The following is a 21,273-nucleotide window of genomic DNA, read 5'->3' as shown; positions in this document are numbered from 1 at the left end:
TCTGAATTGGGCCAGAAACTATGCACATCAGGATCAAAATTGAACACTGGTATCTTGAAGCACTCTATCAAGCTGCTGAATAAAGTAGACTTAATCCACTGAGCAGATAAAAATATCAAGAATCATTAGTTTATGTGCTCTATTTTTTGAAGATTCAGATCTTCCAAATTCAGATCCAGAGGCATTACTGTGGTTGTGGAGCATCAATCATATTTGCTGAATGACTGGCATATTGCACAATTGAGAGCCCACACAACAAAGCACCAATTTTCCAATTAGATTAACATATCATATAATTTTATGTACTCAATGTCCCACATCTGGGTCTTCTTTGAGACACGGAGATCAGTTGGAAGCTATGTTTGGCCTCTTTGCATGAGTTATGCAGCATTTCTGAGACGTGATGGGCTAAAATACTGTCTCTTTGCCAATGACGCCCACTTACTGACAAAGAAAGACATAAGCTATCGTAACCACATTTGTGAAGTTGCAGACTAGAATGTGGAGAATTGTTTATTTTCCTGTAAATAACATCAGTGCAGAACAAGGTGTTTTTATTAATAACAATCTGGTAGGTTAATTGGTCATTTTACCTACTTGCTAGTGTTGATATCAGATTTATTCAACTCTAAATTAATTATTCTGGTGGAATTTGAACTCATTAACTCTGTTAGAAACTCTAATTTCTGTTGGTTACCATAGTCTCTGGAGGCAGAGTACTTTTTAAGATCTCACCTCAGGGCATGTTTGAACCTGAAAACTGCCATAAATCTTACAACAGAACACTACAGTGTAGAAACAGGCCCTTTGGCCCATCTGGTCCATGCCAAACTATACTGCCTAGTCCCAATGACCTGCATCTAGATCACAGCTCTTACCTGGAAAATCTTCTCAGAAATCTCAGAATCCTGAATGGGAATTTGTTTATAATTTAGAAACTCTGTCACTCCTTCACTTCGGAGCTTTAAGAGTCGAAATCTTCTAGATTTGTTCAAATCTTCTTCAGCGACAAAGTTAAATTCTTCTTGCAGGTGTTCAAGTCTGAAATAATCTTTATCCTGTTCCTCGCCATTTGTCGCACCCTATGAAAGCAACCACTTAAGTGTTCGTATTTAATTCAAAAACAAAGAAATTGAAACCTAGGCAGAAATCATACAAAGGAATGAGATGTTTAAATGGTGGCCAAGGATGCGGAAATAAACATGAAAAAGTGGTTATGCACACAGGTCTATAGATGGAATTCCACAGGGTAGGACATGCACAGGTAATCTCTGAAGGCAAAAGAGTGGGTCTTCATAAAGATGGCTACACTTCAAGGGGTAAAGCACTTGATATTGCAAAGCTAGGACAGGGCAATAAATCATCTAAAGATCTTGAATTTAACCTTTGGCAACATGGAGACGAGCAAAGAGAGTTACTGCATGCAGTATTTGGTGCAGTGTGAAAAGGGTGAAACACCATTGATCAATAAAGACAAAAAGGCTTGCTTAAATGCTGTGAAATTACAGCTGAGGCTGTGCTAAAGGTATAGGAACTTTAAAAAAAATATTTACACATTTTAAACAACAATTGGCAATGCTTGGTAATGGATAGGATGTGAAATCTGCAGCTCAGACAGACAGGTAGCATCCTTGGAAAATAACCAGGGATCGATTTCCATGGATTCAGCCTGACCCTCCAGTTCCTCAAGTCAAGTTTTCCAGCATTGTAGAATTCTTCTTTACGTCTGTACTGCAGATCAAGGCCTGGCAGAAAGTCAAGACTGAAAATTTGCTCAGTCGTATAGAGCCACCAGGGGATGTATCGTATCTCGAGAAAGAGAAGGATGACATTTAGTGTTTGACACACTCGAGCTGGATCAGGTGACCAGTATCTAACTTGATCTTGACACATTTTGAACTTGGATTGGTTTGACTACAGAAAATTATGAAGGAGGTTAATACAAAGAAGTGGCATGGGTGGGATGTAGCTTGAAACAAGAACATCAAAGGCCACAAAAGGTATAAATGAGGTGCAACATATAAAATCAATGTTTAATTTTTATTTCAGCAAGTCATGGCTGAAAGAAGGAAAATAAAGCCCAGGGTGGATATACAAAATTTTTTAAAAGTAGTATAAAACTAAAGAAGTATACAGCAGAAGAATGCACAGATGTCTCAGCTAAAAGTATTGTCAACATTGAGCTGAAAATAAAAAAAAAACTCCAGGGGCTAGAAACCTAACATAAAAACTGAAAATGCTGTATCTACTCAACAGATTAGGCTGCCTCACAGGTGACATCTCTGATGATCTCTGCCTCTTTGACTGTTTCCAAACTTCTGGTCTCCTAGGTTCATCTTTGCCAAGGACGTACTATTTCTCTACACTTCTGTTTGTTGTTACATCGAATAGCCAGATAACACAAAGTGGCAACCTCTGACGAATGCTTTACTGTTAAATTCAACAATACAATATATAACGGATGCCCCTGGAAATGGCGTCCACCACCAGTCAAGCTCCGTTTCTTTTTTTTTCCAACTAATGTGCTTTGCGGGGACCCGCGCATGAGCAACAGCGTCGTGGCGAGTTCAATGGCTGCAGCGGGTGCAGCCAGCCAATAGGAGCGGCTGTCTACAACTTTAGTCCCACCTCAGGATGGTGGTCTGAGGGCCTTTCTGCCTTGAGCTGAGGACCAATTGATTCCCTCCACCAACATTGGCTGAACTTGATCTCACATCAGCCAAGCTTTCTCTCTTTTTTTTGTGGGAAACACAGAACAGTCTTTTGTTCCAGCCCACAACCTCGATTACATTTTGGTACATCTATGACTGGGTAGGAGCGGCCTTCTTAATAATTTCATTACTTTTGCTGCCAAGTCAATTTTTAACTCTTCCTCCCATTTTCTGGACCTTGGCCTTCATTTATGGAGATAGGCTAGATACCAACATGCATTACACAAGTCTACCATTTCTCCACAGCCATTTGAATACTCATTGTAGTACCCTGCCTCCTGTAAAGACTCTATTCCATTCACCCAATTCTGACTCTGTTGGATTTGCTCTTGATGATGAGACTTTCCATGCTGGTACCTTTGAAATGTCCTTCTTCATCCTGAACCATGGCTTAAATTGATGGCATTGAAAGTTGATAAATCTCCACCAGGTCTGATAGTCTGCATCTCAGAGTGCTTGAGCTTGTGGCTCTAGAGATAGTGGATGCATTCATTGTTATTTTCAACATTCTAGATTAGTCCCTTTGGAGTGGAAGGCTGCTAAATATGACACCACTTTTTAAGAGAGGGAGAGAGAAAAATTAGGGAATTATAGACCTGTTAGCCTGAACTCAATGGTGGGGAAGATACTGGAATCAATTGTTCTCTTTTAATCTTTTTATGAGTTTTATAGAACAAGGACACATTGTGTAGAGAACACATGGTTACCAAATATAAAGAATAGAAGTACATTTCCAAAAAAAAACAATAATGACAAATCCCTTCCCCATACAATGTTGTCAGAATGACAAAAAGGAAAATAGAACAAAGAACTCTAACCCACTACCGAAAAATAAATCTGGGATGTTTTAACATTAAATTAAAAGTCGTACGGTTCTGCTGAATGTATAAAACATTACTAACTGAAGGAAAAACTATATACATAAATAAATACATTCAGTGATCAAGACGAACAGATTAAATAAAGCACAAAAATAGTCCATAAAAGGATTTCAAATTTTATGAAAATTAGTCTTAGTGTACAATGTGGAACACCTGACCTTTTCTAAATAAAGACATGACATAACCACTGAGTACTAGTGAGTGGAACAGGATCTTTCCATCAAAGCAGGATAGCTCTTTGTGCCTCAGAGTTGTAAATAGCATGACTTGACGATCAGATGGAGAAAATAGCTCGTTAATATCATCTTGTACGGGCGAACCAGCTCTGCTTGTCAGACATAGTCATCTGGGACATAAGAGGCAGGCCTCAGAGGGCCTTAAAAGCTGCAGCGCGAAACTTGAAGTAGTGCTTAACAAGCTCACAGCCTGCTGTCTCAGTTCTTCTCGCTGCATTCGCGCACTCCAAACAAAGCCATTAAAGGATTAAGTACAAGATTAATACATAATATTATTGACAAAACATGAAAAATCTCCCTCCAATAAGGTTTAAGAGCGCAACAAAACCAGAAGATATCTAACAAGGTTACTTGCTGGAGTCAATTGTTGACGATGTCTTGCTGCGCATTTAGAGAGGAGTGACAGGTTTAGTACCAGTCAGTATGGATTTATGAAAGGGAAGTCTGCTTGACAAATTTTTGATTTTTTTTGAGGATGTAATCAGGAAGTGGACAACGATGAACCAGTTGATCTGGTGAATTTGGACTTTCAAAAGGCTTTTGCCACAGTCCTGCACAAGACCAAAATTGGGGACATGGTATAGCAGATAAATGTACTGACAGGGATGGAAAACTGGTTGGGAAAGAGGAAGCTGAGAGTATTAATAAATGGGTCCTTTCAGATTGGCAGGCAGCTACTAGTGGGCTACCACAAGGTTCATTGCTGGGACCCCATATATTTACAATATACATTAATGCTCTAGAATCTAGATGAAAGAATTCTACGTAATATCTCTAAATTTGCAGGTGACACTAAGCTGAATGTTAGTGTGAGCTGTGAGGAGGCTGCAGGGTTAGGATATGGCAACTGAATGGAAGATGCCATATAATGTAGATACAGTACAACTCCGATTATCCAAAATGGTTGGGACCGGACCTATTTCAGATTACTGAATTTTTTGAATAATGTCATTTATTTTATAAACAGCCCAACAACAAATCACTTGTAACAGTGTTTAAACAACAAACAACAAGGGAAGATTTGTTAAGCATTAAAATAATGTTTAATTCTCAGCCAAAAAAAAACTGCTGGCAGCTGCTGATCCCCAACACTGCCACTGATCACAAAGACTTCTCAACCGTCGCCAATCCCCGCCTCAACGCCACTGCTGCCGTTGATCCCCAGGGAGGCTTCCCAGGCCGATTGAATACTCAGTGGCAAGTCGGCGGGCTCCTACCTCCTTGTTTGCTCATCCCGGCAGGGGCTGTTCCGGTTTCACATCCTGGTTCTCAATGTTGGAGTCCAACATAGACCTAGTCTACGCCTGCGCACACTCCCCCTCCCAACCGCCGACACTGATCACCGACGCGTCTCCACCGAGGTCCCATTCCTGCCCAGGAGGCCACTCTCCTTGATGATGCCAGGGCAAAGGATTCTTTCAACCGCTTGTGGCTGGGAGACGATGGCATACAGTTTGAGGGAGAGTTGGAGAGAAAAATCAATAGAAGGTTAAAAAAAAACACGAAATGGAAAGAGAGAGGGGAGGGAGTAACCTGAAACAAGGACAATCATCGTTCTAATTTCACATCAAGTGAATTCCACCCCCCCCCCACCCCCAATCTGTGAGGTGACAGTTCTACTCCGAAAATTTTTTTGAGAAATTAGGATTTCTTGTTGTTTTGGATATCATCATTTATCCAAAATATTTTGGAGGTGAACATACGTCACTTACCCATCCAAAATAATTTCAGATAAATGAGGATTTTGGAAAATCTGGTTTTGGATAATCGGAGTTGTGCTGTAATTGAATATTGTGCAGCTTTGCTCTACTCAACTTCTCCAATTGCATGCCAGTTTTCCTTGTGGGAGGTATCCTTTAGGTTTGTGCCCTCCTCACAACATACTTGGGTATCGCGCTATCCTGCCAATTAACTCTGCTTCGCATGAACCACCCCTTCCCAAAACAGTGATGAATATATGCTCTGTGCATTTAAAGTCTGAGAACGTGGAATCCAACACTGAGTTGGCAGACACCTACTCACTCTCACAGCTCCTGCCAGAATGTAAGGAACAGTGAGCATAGGTGCTGGAATAGAGCACAGGTTTACTGAAATGCCTGGTCAAAAACCTGGAGTATTGGCAGTGGAGTACCACGTGGAAAGTGAATTTCCATGCCTTAAGGCGGCAATAGTTCCACGTGTTGGAAAGAGGTAAAGATTATCAAATTTAATACATCACTTCTGGTCCAGCTTATAGGGACAACTTTCAGGTTAAAAAAGAATAAGATTCTCCAGTTAAGTAATCTTACCATTATTAGTTGCATCAGAGCTGCATTACTGGGATCATTTGGATCAAGCCTTGACTCTGCTGCCCACTTAGCCAGTTTCTTTCTGTCTGTTAATCCAGTTGCACCAATGGATGATATGGCGTCCAAGCGTTTTAAACCACTAATATACATGTACAAAAAATGTAACACAGCTTGATCTTATTTTGCCATTGGCATGGAAAACAGCACATAACAATAGACATAATATGCCAGAATTGCTGGGAAAAAAGATTAAAGAAACATTAACATCTAAAAATATTAAAGCAAACTAAATTAATTAAAAGAAAAACCATTACTACATACTGGTCCCTCAGCAAGCAGTTATTGCTCTTCATTCAGATGAACAGGTTTGCTATTTCTGTACCAGGTCTAACATGGCACCTATAACTCTGTAGAAGTGGAATGAGGCCACTTGATGCATCAAGTCTGCTCCATTATTCACATCACGGTTGACTTATTTTTCCTCTCAACCTCATTCCTTGCCTTTTCTCCAGAACCTCTGACACTGTTACGAATTAAGGGCCATCATCCTCTGCTTTAAATATACACAAAGACGTTTTTCACATCTCTCTGTGGCAACAAATTCCATGGATTCACCACACTCTGGCTGAAGAAATTTCTCATCTCTGTTCTAATAGGTCATCTGTTAATTCTGATGCTGTGTCCTCTGGTCCTAGATTCCTAGAATCTCCCACTACTGGAAACGCCAATATGTTCGCTTTATTGACCCCTTCTAACTTTTGTCAAGTTTCAATGAGATTCTCCCCACCCCCCCCCCCCCTACTAAGTTCCAACGAGCACAAGCTGAAAGCCATCAAAAATGCTTTGGATCATTCTCATAAACCTACTCTGATCGGTCTCAATACCACCGCATTCTTTCTTAGATACAGGCCCCAAAACTGCTCACAATATTCCAAATGTGGTCTGAGTGATTACCTCTTTGCTTTTATATTCTAGTCCTCTCAATATTAATACTAACATTGCATTTGCCTTCCTCACTACCCACTCAATGTGCAAGTTAAACTGTGGAGAAGCTTAGGATTCCCAAGTCGTTTTGTTTCTCCACTTTTCGAATTTTCTACCTACTTAGAAAATAACCTAGGTGTTTATTCCTTCTACCAAAGTCCATGTCTATACACTTCCCTATGCTACATCCTATCTCCCACTTCCTTCTGCAGACTTCCTGTTTCCTCAGCAGAACCTGCCCCTCTACTTATCTTTGTAGCATCAGCAAATTGGCCACAAAGCCATCATTTCTGTCATTTACATACAAAGTGAAAAGTAGTGAACAACATCTACGCCTGTCGAACACCACTAGACAGCAGCGGTTAGCCAAAAATGACATTTTTTCCCCCCACACTTTGCCTTTGTCTAATCTATTCATGCTAGTAGCTTTCTTGCAATACCATGGGTGCCTATCTTATTTAGCAGCATGTGCAGTACCTTGTCAAAGGTCTTCAGAAAATCCAAGTAAATAACATCCACTAACTCTCATTTGTCTGTCCACCCATTACTTCCTCAAAGAATTCTAACAGATTGGTCAAGCAAGATCTCCCCTGCAGGAGATTTCAGCCTATTTTATTATGTGTTTTCAAGTATCCCTTAAATTCATCCTTAATAATGTGCTTTGGAATCTTGCCAACCAATGAAGTCAAGCTAACCAGCCTATGATTTTCTGTCTTTTGACCCTCACCCATCTGAAAAAGTGGAGCATCATACCATGTTCCAATATTTGCAGTCACAAATTTTTAATCCCTGTTTCTCAAAGCCAGTGCATATGCACCATTTGAATCAGTTCGTGGAACATACAGAACATCTAAGTGACATGGAAAACATGATTTCTTTTCAAATAATTTAGTGTTCGTCACAAATGAATATGGAGAACTTGTGCACTTTTAAACACGAGAAATATTTTTTTCAAAATAAACTCATTAACTAAGAACTAATATCGAGCATAGCTTCATATGCAACATCTAAATTTAAATAAACCAAATATATTGCTGACTACTAACAGAGGAGAAAGTCATTGACAGTAGCATTTTGGATCATATCTAAACAAAAGAGTGCATGCAATTTTGTTTTATTCAGGATTTTAAAAACTAAGAAACTATCTCAGCACCTTGTATCATGGGAATATTCAACATTTGTTCATGTGATAGCATGAAAAATAAATAATGGGAATATATTTTATTTTAAAAATAAGTTAACAGTATTCTCCATTTTGTAATTTTTCTCATTCCATTATATCTATTAATTTTTTTCCCCATATCCTACAAATAGCTAACATTGTTTCTGGAATGGAAAATATGAACGATTTTGAATTAAGATTAATTGTTTTACCCTTGAATCGCATGGTTTTGCTGAAGCACTGGAGGCACCAATGGCACACCACCCTCACCCACGGCCCAGGAGACACAACAAGCTAGCTTGCCGGAGGTCAACAGGATCAACTGATCGCTTCCGTCAGCTTCAAAGGAAAATGGCACACCTAGAAACAAAGCATTTTTGGAGGATGGGAGGAAATTGGAGCAGCCAAAGGAAACTCAAACAGATCACTGGAAGAACGTACAAATTCCATACAGACAGCACCGGATTTGAATCTGGGTCACTAGTGCAGCAATGGCATTATGATGAATATCAACACCCTACCACGTAATAATGGTATGAGGTATTTGAAGTGAATATGAAGGAAGGACATAACAGAATGAAGAAAGACTAAAAACTTCTCTGGGACAAAACACCCTAATCTTTCATCAATAGAGACCTGGGGAAAAAAAGTCTGAAAGGTGCCAATCTTTGGTAATTATAAATATCTGAAGGTACACCCCGACTTACGACCATAATTTGGCATGAAAGATCAGTCTTATCTCGAAATGGACACGTCAGTATTTTGCGCTTGTGATTGGAGTACTGAAGTCTTAAAGGAAAATTTTTAATCAAATCTTTTTTCATCGTAGATCTGATGATAACTACTTAAAGCTTCTTAAATTTGTCCATCAATCTTGGAGAATCTTTCCAAATTCTGGTCCATGCTTACCTTGTTAGTTGGCATCCCAGGGTCCATAAGCTGGGCGTGCCCATCTTAATTCCTGTGCAGATGAGCGAGTCTTCAGTTTTCGCATACACAATGGGTTCACGAATTGGAGTTCAGTTGGTGCATGCATGAATGTTAAGCACCCTAACGATACTTAATTTGCACCCTTAACCATTGTGCAGGTGCCAACCAAACGCCCATGGCACATGCACCAACTGAAGACTCATGCATGCGCCCAGGAATCAAGATGGCCGCGCCCAGCCTATTGACCCTAGAATGCCAACTTGGCTCTTACATGCCCTGTATTTCTGCTATAGTTTGTCAAATACAACATAAACCATGTAAATTTTATATTTTTTCTTCTGTACATATTTTAAAGTTTTCGGTCATAAGTCTCATTGGTCACGTCGGGGAGTACCTGTATTTGACATTAAAGAGATGTACAAAGCTGAAAATACACGCACTGTAATACATAGGTTTAAATGTGTAATGATGACTGAAGAGAGGAAACAAGTGTGTTTCAAGCATTAACTGAAAAAAGTAATAGGTACATGGTTATAGCAAAGTTTTGTAAGTTACAACCACTCACATCGAGATAATGATCTTGAAATGCAAATATTCTGGATGATTTTCAAGGTAAGATAAATAATTTTACATCACAAAATAATCCAGCCACATGTTGGAAGCCTGAATATATTGGTGAGACTTCACTACTGATGAATAAAAGGAAATCATGTACCAGCTTCACTATCAATAACCATTAAACCAACAGCTCCAAAGATGTTGGACAGACACTTGGAAGGACATCCTCCAAGCCCCAGCCGGCTGCTTTGGAACATCATCTAAAAAAAGGAGTGAAAGAAGACGGACATAATCCCAGTGTGAAAAGGCAAAGGAAAATGACGCTAGTTTTGCCAAGATCTCTCCTCGAACATGATAAGCTAGGAACAATTAACCAATCATTTTCTGCTTCCAATAATTAGAATTAATGGCAATTGGCTCATTCAACATTAAATTCAGGAAACTGATCTCCTCTTCATCAATCATTTGGCAAAATGCTTTGGATTTAGGTGATGGTTCTAGAAAATATATTGCATATAAATGATGTTGAAATATTACATTAAGTTGCTGATAATCATTTTTGTCCCAGTGCAAATTTCCTAAAACAACCACTTTGGCACTGGAAAATGTGCCACCAGTGATTGAGGACTCTTTGGAAGTGGAGGGAAGCCTATTTGGTTGATGGAAGGTGTGGGTGAAGGGAGAAATTGTTTGGAAGGATTGGAAACTGTGGCCGGAGACTGTGCTTGGAAGGAGCTAAGTGGCAACCACAGCTTTAGTAGAGATAGTCGGAACAGCAGCAGCTTTGTTTGAGGTGAAAGAAGTGTGTGACTATATTTTAGAGAATAAGTTGAAGGATCAAAGCTAATTATGGGACCGTTTTACAACAATCTCAGAGGAGTCAAGATGCAGTGTTTCATTATTTCATCAGTCAAGATTCGTGCTGAGAACATTTAAACAAATTTCTAAAATGTTATAAAATGGTCATTACTGGGGGGAAAAAAGAGGAACCAATAGATTCAGACAAAAAAAAACAGCATTTATATACTTAGTAAAATGTTATGCTTATTCACCTGAGGATATCTCATCTAATCAAAAGTCTTAGCCAGGATATTCAGGGAAATAAGGTTATGCAGGGAAATGGAGAATGAAACATTCTGCAGGGATGGAAAGACATCAAATTATAATTTTATTTCTCACTGAATAAAATTTCTTAAAACTTTGCACTTAAAACCTACCGCTGCCAACACCTTCATGGTCATACACTGCACGCTGATCACTACTGAACTCTATTTCATCAATTGGAGCACTCCCTGTTAGGATGCTGGTTTCAGGGATGGGCACAAAGACGTCTACCTTTGTGGTACTTGTTCCCAAAGTTTCAAATATCTGTAAAGGGGGAGAGAGAAGAAACACATGAACATACAGACAAACAAAACTGTATTACTGTTATCAGCACAGAAAATCTTGAAACTTGAGAATTCTAGTGAAGTTGTATCATTTGTAAACTTCATTGAAAGTTACCATCCTGTATTTTTTTAGTGGGAACAGCGCTGCACTCTGTTAATGGTTACTGTGACAGGTTATGTTCAATTTTATATTATGTATTGATGTGTTTTCAGAGGAGATAGATTGTGGGTTTTAGTTAGGTCACAGACAGATACCATTTTAAAATGCAAGATTTATGCATAAGGTGGTCCCTAGAAGTCTGCAGAGTCAATAGTCTCCTGTGCTGGAGATTTTCATAAGGAGGTGCAACTGGAAGGGCCCATCTCATGAAACTGATAAGATTTCTCATGAATTGATTTTGGGAGATAGCAATCTGTTTTTGGGGCAGTTTGCTGTTCTAGGAGGTTCATGTGGTTTTTGCAAGGAGAGGGGGAGAGAGAGAGAAGAGAGAGAGAGAGAGAGACTAACTGCTGATTTTCTGCTGTGGCTTTTGGAAGCTTGTTTGCAACCCCATTTTGAAGATGGGTTGAGAGTTCTGAGTTTAGCCCGAGTCCAAAGCTCATGTGGTCCATACAAGAGGAGAGGACTGGATGAATAATGTTTCACTTGAAGTAAGAGAAACAGAAAAGGAACTCTGTGGTGACCTGAAAGAAAGAGGTTATCATCTGGGAAACCCTGATGGGGCAAGTTTCTTCGACAAGACACTGAAGTGTCTGATTGGAAGGAATCAGTTTGTGTCCAATGAGCAACAAATCTCTCTCTGAAAACTGACAAGAACCTTCCTGAGCAGTAACCATTTACCTTTCAAGCACCAAAGCCTGGTGAAATTCATAAATATTAAATTCTGTGCACAGTATGAGAATTGCCTGATACCAGTGAACTTGGAGGAATGAGAAGTGCAATTAGACCGTGAATCAAAGAATTTTCTGAACTTGCACACAGATTATATACATGTGCGCTTAGAATTAGAAGGGGATTAAGTTAGGTTAAGTTAGTAGTGATAAGTTAAAGTTTGATCTTGGTTTTATGTTTAAAGATAATTAAAAGTAACTTTTGTTTAAGTCACCATTTGTTTTGGTGAATTTCTATTGCTGCTGGGTTTTGGGGTCCTCTGGGCCCGTCACAGTTATATGCACTTAACTTCATTGCAATGTACAGGAATATCATAGACTGGGCCAGCTCCAACTGCTCACTAGAGGTTGATTCCATATAGGACTGCTGGCCAGCTGCACATCACCTCATGAAATAGCACCTGTTGCGAGGACAGTGACTTAAATGGCCCAATAGGGCTGCAAAAGATGCAGCTGAGTGAAAAGCTCAGGGAACAAGCATAGGCAACAGCCTGGGTGGAGCACCATCTGGCCCATTTATCAGGGATACAGAGCCAGATTATCAAGTGTATTGCATTCAGTACTGTACACTTCAGTGGAAGGCTTGAAGCTGTATAGCTGAGGAAAGTGCTGGGGTGCATGGGTTTAATTGTGTGTAGAAGTTACCAAAGATACCTATGATCATGATTGGGAGGGTCAGAAATTATACACTCGAGTTACTTAAAAACATTAAAAGGATTTGACCAAATGCATAAGGAAAAACTATTTCATCTGTTTCATGATGCCCTTAGCTAGTATAAATTAAAAGAATGGCTCAGCAGAAATATATACAAGGGACATACCAGTGGAGAGAATTTAAAGCTGTCCACTTAAATATCAGCCACAAAGAGCATTAGTTGAGTCAAAGGATTCCTGTAAAAAATACCTGAATCTTTATACTTTCTGGCCAGTTGACTATTTGCAGGTTGAAGATTTGCCCAAAATGAATCCGAAAATCAGCACCCAATATTCGACTATTCGTCCTGGAAACCTCTTTGTTGTTAAAGAGAACTTTGGCAAACAGAGTACATCGCTGTACATCCCGTCTTCTCAGTTGTTCTCCTCTGGAGAAGAAAATAAGCAATTTGTTCTTCCACTCTCATCAATTACATTTGAAGCACATTTGGAACATGATTAGTAGTACAGGGGATTTTTCAATGTCGGTAAACTTGAAACAAAGTGGAGCAATAGGGTGGACTCAACGGAATTCAGCCTTCTGGATTGGGTAAAAATCATTGTTCTTTTTGAAATACAACTCAATCTTATTTTACATTAGTCCAAGAGAATATTTTTTAAAAAATCAACTCCTTTAGAAATAAGGCAGAAAGAAATACAAACAGATAACCAAGAAAGCTGGACATGCTATGATTTGGAACTGAAATAGAGCTTCAGAAATATAGGAGAATATTATAATGCTGATTAGCAATGGCATTTGCAAATTTCTTCCTGTTTTATTTCTGGCAATCAGTTACTGATTACTGGATAGCAGAATTGTTTTATTAAGAGAGATCAAGCAGAGTGGGTCTACTAAGTTTAGAGGAATGAAAGGTGACCTCATTGAAATATACCAGAAGTCTGACAGAATGAAGAACAATGACTTGGCAAAGATATTGCTGGTGCAAAGGGGACACAGACCAAGGCTACAACAGGTGCTTGTGGCAGGAGATTGGCAGAGATACTCAGGCCATGAGACAAGTCCACTTTATGAAAGCTCTAAGAGTGGAGAAGCCTACCATGCAGGAAAATGATCACAACTCGTGAGACTCAAGTAGCATATTCCCAAGGGTGGGTAGGGGGTGTTGAGGAATTAGCAAACATAATTTGTTATGTGAGGAAACAACATGTCATTTTTCAGACTACCAGCATGCAGATTAATTCTGCAAAACTTGGATCAAAATTTATGCAGATCAGGTTTAAATGCTTCGTAATGAAGTACAGAACAACTCTGATTATCTGAATTCTCTGAAATCCTCATTCATCCAAAATGTTTAAAACAATTCTGATAAATGACAATATCCAAAACAAATCAGAAATCATAATTTATCATTTTTTTTTCCGGAGCCGAACTGACTTCATGGATTGAAAAAAAAATTCACTCGACATGAAATTAGAATGACAAATGACCTTGTTTCAGGTCAACTCCCTCCTCTCCCTCTTTCCATTTCTTCTTTACCTTCCACATCAACTTTTCTCTCCAACTCTCCCTCTCAAACTGCATGCCACTGTCTCCCAGCTGCAAGTGGTCGAAAAAATCCTTTGTCCCAGCATTGTCAAGGAAAGCAGGCCTCCCAGGCAGGAGCGGGACCTTGGGTTTAATGGCGTCCACTTTCCTCCCCTCAAAGGTTGCCAACTCTGAATCCTCCACTTGGCCTACTTAGCCAGTGTACAGGTGCAGAAGGGCTAGGGGAGAATTCAGAGTTGAAGTTTTGACGTCAGGAGTTCCAGACAGGAGCCTGCCAACTTGTCAGTGTGTTCTACCAGCCCGGAAAGCCTCCTCGGGGATCAGCAGTAGCTGTGGGTTTATGTCGGGGATCGGTAGTGGCAGTTGGGTTTGTCCCAGTGATCGGCGGTGACCAGCATTTTTTGGTGAGAATTAAACAGTATTTCAATGCTTAAAAAGCCTTCCCTTGTTGTTTGCTGTTGTTTAAACATTAATACAATTGATTTTTAAAAATGACTAGATCTCCAAAAAAAAACATTTATCCAACACAGGTGGGGTGTTGACCATTTGGGATAATCGGAGTTGTACTGTACTCTTCCAACAAAAATTCAAATGTTACATTTTTGTCAATTCCCAATATATCATTCGAGCAAATCACATCACACATTCAGCAGAACAAATGGGTAACACTCCAGTTTCTAAGCAAATGTGCCAAATTGTTGCACTCTAGGTTAATACAATTTTTTGTCTGCTCGTCATTTTTATGGTTTAAAGAGGTTATAGAACTATTTTAATTTAATGAGCACAGCACAGCAGAATATTTCTTGTTTTTCTGGTCCCAGTATTGATAGACATATCACTTAATATTAGTAATATGACCCACCTTGGGCACTGGCTGGTGGGTGTTACTGTAGCTGTCATAGTCAGCTCAGGAGACAGGATAGGTTCTCCTGGTTTCCGATAAATTCTGGCAGCTGTCTCTCTCACTTGCTGTTCAATGGTTGAAGGATCAACTGGCTCTGGAGGATGGGGCTTTGGATATTCTTCAGCCATTAAAGTCTCCTCTGTGTCGTCAGCTTGCTGCTCATCTGCATTTTTCCTTTTTTTCTTTGCTTTCTGTAAATGAGCAGAACCAAACTATGTTCTCAATTATGATCAATCGATACCAAAACTAACCGGTAATGTAATGTGGGAAATACAGGACTGCAGACAACGTTATCTTGAGTGAACAAAGGGAGGCTTGAGAGAATCCACAGATCAGGCAGCGTCCATGGAGAGAAATGGTCAATCAACATATCAGGTCAGAATCCTTTATCAAGACACCGATTTTTTGAGGCTTTAAAACATTTTAAAAAAATCAAAACATTATTCTTTTAAACTGTCCTTTTCTAAATATATATTCAAAGTTCTGCCTGTAGTTCCTAGATGCCTGAATGAATACACTGAAGAGGTAAAGTTGGAAGTAAGCTACTCGCGGATTTTTAATCACATGTGCGTTTATTTCACTTGTCAACAAAAATTTTACTTCCTAAACACTTTTGGGTATATTTTATGGATTTTGGCCTGCTGTTCACAAAAATCACCTTAAAATGTTTCCAGATATAACCTATTTTTGTGATTTCCTTTCATATTGAAGTTCAACGTGGCATTGAGAATTAATTGTCTGCATTTGCACTTTTATTTCTTCCCTGCCAATCTTGGTACAGTCAGTGATCAACATGGTGAAAGGTATCACCAGGTAAATGTGACCATGGAAAAGCGGTATCAGAGCAACTGCAATCCATCAATGCTGGCCGAATATCATTGGACACTGACAAGAGGCATCAGACGCTGAGTACAAATGAAAATGAGTGGCAAAACATAGTTCATGTCAGTTGAACTAACATAATGGGTCAGCATCGTTATTCAATTAAACATGATAAATTCAATAAAAGTTTAATGTTTCTCTAACTTTTTATGTGTTACAGCAAAACTGAAATTATCTGAAATTGAAGTTGTTGATCATAATCCCCATTTTTTTTGAGGAAGCAAATCTTTTTTTTTAAATTGCTGTCCAGTGTTTTCAATGCAACATGCTGAGAATTCCCCCCGCCCCAATTTCTGTTAATTAAGGTTGACGGTACTTTGAGGATAGTATGAGAGAAAAAACAAAATGCTGAAAATTCTCAGTAAGTACTGCAACATCTATGGAAAGGATCACAGTTAATATTTCCATCATCTTCTATATTTAATTTCCTCACCATGCTATGTCCACCAAATTCGCTGACAATTTAACAGAGATGCCAAGAAAAAAAAATCATCAGATGAAAAAATTATTGATCTGAAACCTTACCTCTGCTTCATTTCCAATAGATTCTGTCTGATCTGCTGAGCACTCCCCAGGTTTTACATATCTGCAGTATTTTATTTTTTTACTAAGAAATTAATAGTCTTGCGAACAAGGAACATTCAGTCCACCTCTTTTCCTTGGCAGTAAACATCTCACACATGAAAAATTATGCACCATGCAAAAAAACTGTAAACACATAGACGACAAAAGAAACTAGACGCATTTATTTGGCGCTTTATTTACATGAAAATAAATGCATTTTTTAATCAAACGTGATTTATTATTGTCAATAAATTTGTCTATAATAATGTTTGATCAAATCAACATGTTTGATGAACGCGGTCTTCAATTAAATATTTAAATGTATGTTTGGTCAAATATATTACAGTACACGATCCTTTATCCGGATATCTAAAATCCGGAAAGCTCCAAAATCCAGCAAATGGGGACCAGTAGTTGGGGGAGGCGGCTGAGGGACGAGGGACTGGGAGTTGAAGGAGACAGCCGAGAGACCAGTGGATGGGGGAGGTAGCTGAGGGATCGGCAGTTGGGGGAGATGGCAGCACAATTCGGGTGGGCTTTCTGAAATCCGGAAAAATCTGAAATTCGGAACACACTGTCCCCCAAGGGTTCTGGATAAAGGATTGTGTACCTGCAATATTAACAAATAACAAATCAACACATTGACAAAGCACACATTAAACTGTACTGAAAATAACTTGAAAGCTAAACCATGCAAACACTCACTTTTGCCTTTTTCCAGGTTTTCCATTCCTCATACTTTCTTCTATATTCTTCCATTTTATTTTCATAGTCTTCTTGGTAGTCTTCCAGAAGTTCTGCAACCTCTTCCTGGATTTCACATTCATAAGTTACTTCATCAGTTTTTCTGATAACCTCATGTCTGTAAAATAAATAACAAATATTTTATTCTCATTAAAAACATCAAATTAGAAATTGGTCAATGGAGTTAGAGAAGTGATGGAAATAAATACAATCGGCATTGTAAGGGTGCAGTTATGCTCTATTTGCATCAATTACAAATTCAAGGATGATTATTCCAATAGCAAAGAGCCATAACACCTGGTTCTATATGGTTCTGATGTTCTTACATTTTCTAAGACTTAGCTACACAGCAATATGCTGATACATCAAGCTCTTTAACCTTTTTGAAAAGTAATTTTACACTTCATATATATTTATGCAGTCATTACTGGTTCAGACTTGGTACTGGAGTTCTTAGTTGGTTTGATTTTCTCAACTGTTAATTTGGTTCTGATGTATTTGCTTATGGATTAAGGAGTTTGATGGCTCTTGAATTGTCTCATTACTATTCTGAGAGTTTTCTACAACAGCTGACTGCATCAACATACAGAATAGAGTCCTAATGATATGTTTTTTTCAGAGCCTTGAGCTATGTCTATTGCTGAGATCATCTAGCCTTTGTGGATTTTCCATTATAATCAAGTACGGTACCTTTTCAGATTATAGATTTGACATCTCGTATCAAACTCAATTGTATGCTAGAAAGCAATGCCAGAGGACTGAGAAGTTCTATGGTGTTTAAACAAAGCTAGCCAATGGAAAATTTATCACAAAGCCAGAATAGCCTTGGAACACTTGGCTCCACAAGACGAGTGAATACACAAAAATACAGGAGAAACTCAGCAGGTCCTGCAGTGTCCATGGGAAAAAAGGCAGGTGTCTGAATAAAAATGTGGGGGAGGGGGGTAGTGGGGGTAGAGAGAAGGTACACAGGCCAACAGTCAAGAGGCCATGGGTGGACGTGGAGAAAGGCTGAGAACTGAATGGAAAAGGGGTGGCTCTGTGAATGCAGAGCTGGAGGAAAGGAGACGGAGGGATGGGGAAACAGAGAGACTGGATGGAGGGGGAAGGGGTATGGGGCTAACAGAAACCAGGAAGACTATGTTAATGCCATCTGGTATCTGCTTGGAGGGTACCTCAATGGAATACAAGGTGTTGTTCCTCCAATTTGCAGCTGGTCTGTTTGGAAATGCATTAGAGACATGTAGACAAGGTACGTGGCAGGAAATTGAAATAGATTATCATTGGGAGATCACCAATATTACAGCAGAGAGAGCAAAGGTGCTCAATGAAACTATCTCCCAAGCTGCATCCAGTCTTTCTGATGTAGAGAAGGCCACAGCAGTAGCACTGGATGCAGCAGACGACCCCTAAAGATTCACGTGAAGTTTTGCTTCATTTGAAAGGACTATCGGAAGTCCCGAGTGGTGGTAAGGGAGGAGTTTCGGGTGGAAGTGTGGCGCTTCTTGCGCTTGCAAGGGAAGGTGCTAAGGGAGTGATTGGTAGGGAAGAATGGGTGATGAGGGAGTCACGGAAGGAGCTATCCCTGTGTAAGGTTGGGGGGGAAAGATGTGTCTGGTGGTGCGATCATGACTTAGGAGGCAGAAATTGCAGAGTTCTTACTCCCAAGACTATTTTTGACATTCAATGATTCTAGTGTTAATTTACTGGAAGCAGCAGGACACAGATGAGTGAATACATGACTGTTGCCAACACATCATACATAAAATTTGTATAAATCTGAAGTGATACAAGTTACAGTTTGGATGCTACATTTCCCAATATCAATTTTTTTTAAATTTTAAATTTATTTATAGCACGATAGAAGCCAATTCTGGCCATTTAAACCCAAATTAACCCATATAATTTGGAGGGTGGGAGGGAACCATATCACCCAGGGAAACCCACAGAGACATGAGGAGAATGCACAAACTCCTTACAGACCATGCTGGTGTTGAACCAGGGTCACGGGCACTCTAAGAGCATTGTACTGCCTGTGCCACCCTATTTATCCATAGCAAAGGGAAGGTAAAGGTTTTACCAAAGGATTCACACACTCCTGCTCTTGCAGCCATAATAATTATTGGGCAAGACCAGTTCAGATTAATGAAGATATGCAACATGCTGAGGATGGGTGATATGTTGATAGCCTTTGAATCAGAGAATATTAAAAGTGGTTAAACTTTCTCGTGGACACTGCAGGACCTGCTGAGTTTCTCCAGTATTTTTGTGTATTCACTCGTCTTGTGGAGCCAAGTGTTCCAAGGCTATTCTACCTTCTTCTAATGATTGGCTGCCCCATTCCCATGTCGACCTGGATGTGTCATTTGGTATGAGGATATCTGTAAAACATTAGAACATCTAGCCTTTTCAAGGTCTAGCTACATAAATGCAGAGCGAGAGTAATCACTTAATGAGGCATTGGAAGTGGAATTTAAACATTGTGCAATCATTTTATTTAGGGTGACAATGCAGACATGAGTCACTCGTGATAAGATACCTGGCTTCTTATCTTCTCCAGTCAATGTTTTTGTGATTGGTCCAGTTGAGCTTTTGGTCAGTGGTAACCCCCACATTATTAACCTGCTGTGTGGCAGTCTCAGGTGTGTATCTCCCAGTCTGCATCCAGTGTGGGCCAATCTGGGCAAATCTCAAAATGAAGCTCCAAAACACATTTGTAATCACAGGGTGGGATGATCAGGTTAATGGGGACACTGATCGTCATTCCATGCATTCTCTAGAGAAGCATTGCATGGAAGCCTCCTGCAAGTCCACTTGAATTATCAATCTGAAGGACAGAGTCGGGAATTTTGTGTTCAGATAAAGGGTGGAAGACTGTTAGGTTTTCCAGCAAGAGAGAAAATTACTGCCAACATTATGACCATGGAAATTGCTCACTTGACCATTCCATTAGGTCCATGACTGCATGCACATGAAGAGGGGGGGGGTTGATCATTTCCTGACAATTATTGTCACACACCTAAAATGGCAGAAGTTAGACATGGGGGGAAGAGGGGCAGCAGAAAAGTTGAAAGATATCTTTGCAATGGATAAAATATCAAAAAAAATCAGGAGTGTGATGAAATATTCTCCATTTGCTTTGATAGGTGCACTGCCAAAAATCCTTAGGGCTTTAAACCAGCAATTCTCAACCTTTTTTTGGTTATGGTCCCCTTCAGACTTTGCTCAGAGTTTAAGGACCCCTTCCCTATGAAGCAGTCAAGTTCAGTTGGTTTCTTTCATACTTCTATCGACTTAATATAAAAAGATAATGATTTAAGCCTGTGGCTCACCTTAAATGTGCTGTGCCCATCCTCCCTCCCAGAGAGGGGCTGCTATGACCCCCATTGAGAATGGCTATTTTAAACTATCCAAGAAGAGTATTATGCTTGATTTGTCTCTCCAATCATGGTGCTAAACATTTACTTTCTCCATGTCCAACTTTACCACAAAATGGAGAATGCAACATTATTCCTTGCACATCCTTCTCCAGGTGATTTATTTCGAAGTCAGCTGTAATTTTTTTTATTGCTGCTGATTTTTAATTGTGTATCTCCTTATACGCAGGCAGTGTAGGATCACCAACAATGACAAAGAATTCAGTGGCTCATCACCACATTTTGGAGGGCAATAGTCATTATGTGTTAATTCTTCCAGTGATTTAATTTTAAAATTTGGAGATACATCATGGTAACTGGCCCTTCTGGCCCATGACACCATGCCACCGAAAAACAGCAAATAACCTACAAAACACGTATGTTTTTGGAGGGTGGGAGGAAACCAGAGCACCCAAAGGATACCAATGAGGTTATGAAGAGAACCTACAAACTCCAAAAAGTGAACACCGAATTTGATCCTGGGTCGCTGACACTGTAATTGCATTACACTAACTGCCATACCAACCATGCCAC

General features: G+C 39.6%; 1 protein-coding gene across 13 annotated transcripts in view; it reads right to left on the bottom strand.

Annotated features, from left to right (window-relative positions):
• The window catches only part of cc2d2a (coiled-coil and C2 domain containing 2A), a 181,366-nt gene that overhangs the window by 72,926 nt on the left and 87,167 nt on the right, over positions 1 to 21,273 (bottom strand). For 12 of the 13 annotated variants that reach the window (XR_011353988.1, XR_011353989.1, XM_069926023.1 and 9 more), the window contains 7 exons: positions 17,285 to 17,441; positions 15,092 to 15,345; positions 12,934 to 13,111; positions 10,968 to 11,118; positions 8,475 to 8,622; positions 6,117 to 6,255; positions 879 to 1,082 (listed from right to left, as the gene is read on the bottom strand). Coding sequence is in view for 11 of the 13 variants with exons in the window: in XM_069926023.1 (XP_069782124.1) it covers positions 879 to 1,082; positions 6,117 to 6,255; positions 8,475 to 8,622; positions 10,968 to 11,118; positions 12,934 to 13,111; positions 15,092 to 15,345; positions 17,285 to 17,441 (1,231 nt within the window). In the remaining 2 variants the exon portion in view is untranslated. The remainder of the gene's footprint in view (positions 1 to 878; positions 1,083 to 6,116; positions 6,256 to 8,474; positions 8,623 to 10,967; positions 11,119 to 12,933; positions 13,112 to 15,091; positions 15,346 to 17,284; positions 17,442 to 21,273) is intronic. The other variant, XM_069926021.1, reaches the window with a different exon arrangement.

This window comes from Narcine bancroftii, chromosome 3 (genome assembly GCF_036971445.1).
Source record: "Narcine bancroftii isolate sNarBan1 chromosome 3, sNarBan1.hap1, whole genome shotgun sequence".
Taxonomy (NCBI): domain Eukaryota; kingdom Metazoa; phylum Chordata; class Chondrichthyes; order Torpediniformes; family Narcinidae; genus Narcine; species Narcine bancroftii.
This window is presented reverse-complemented; position numbering and strand designations above follow the sequence as displayed.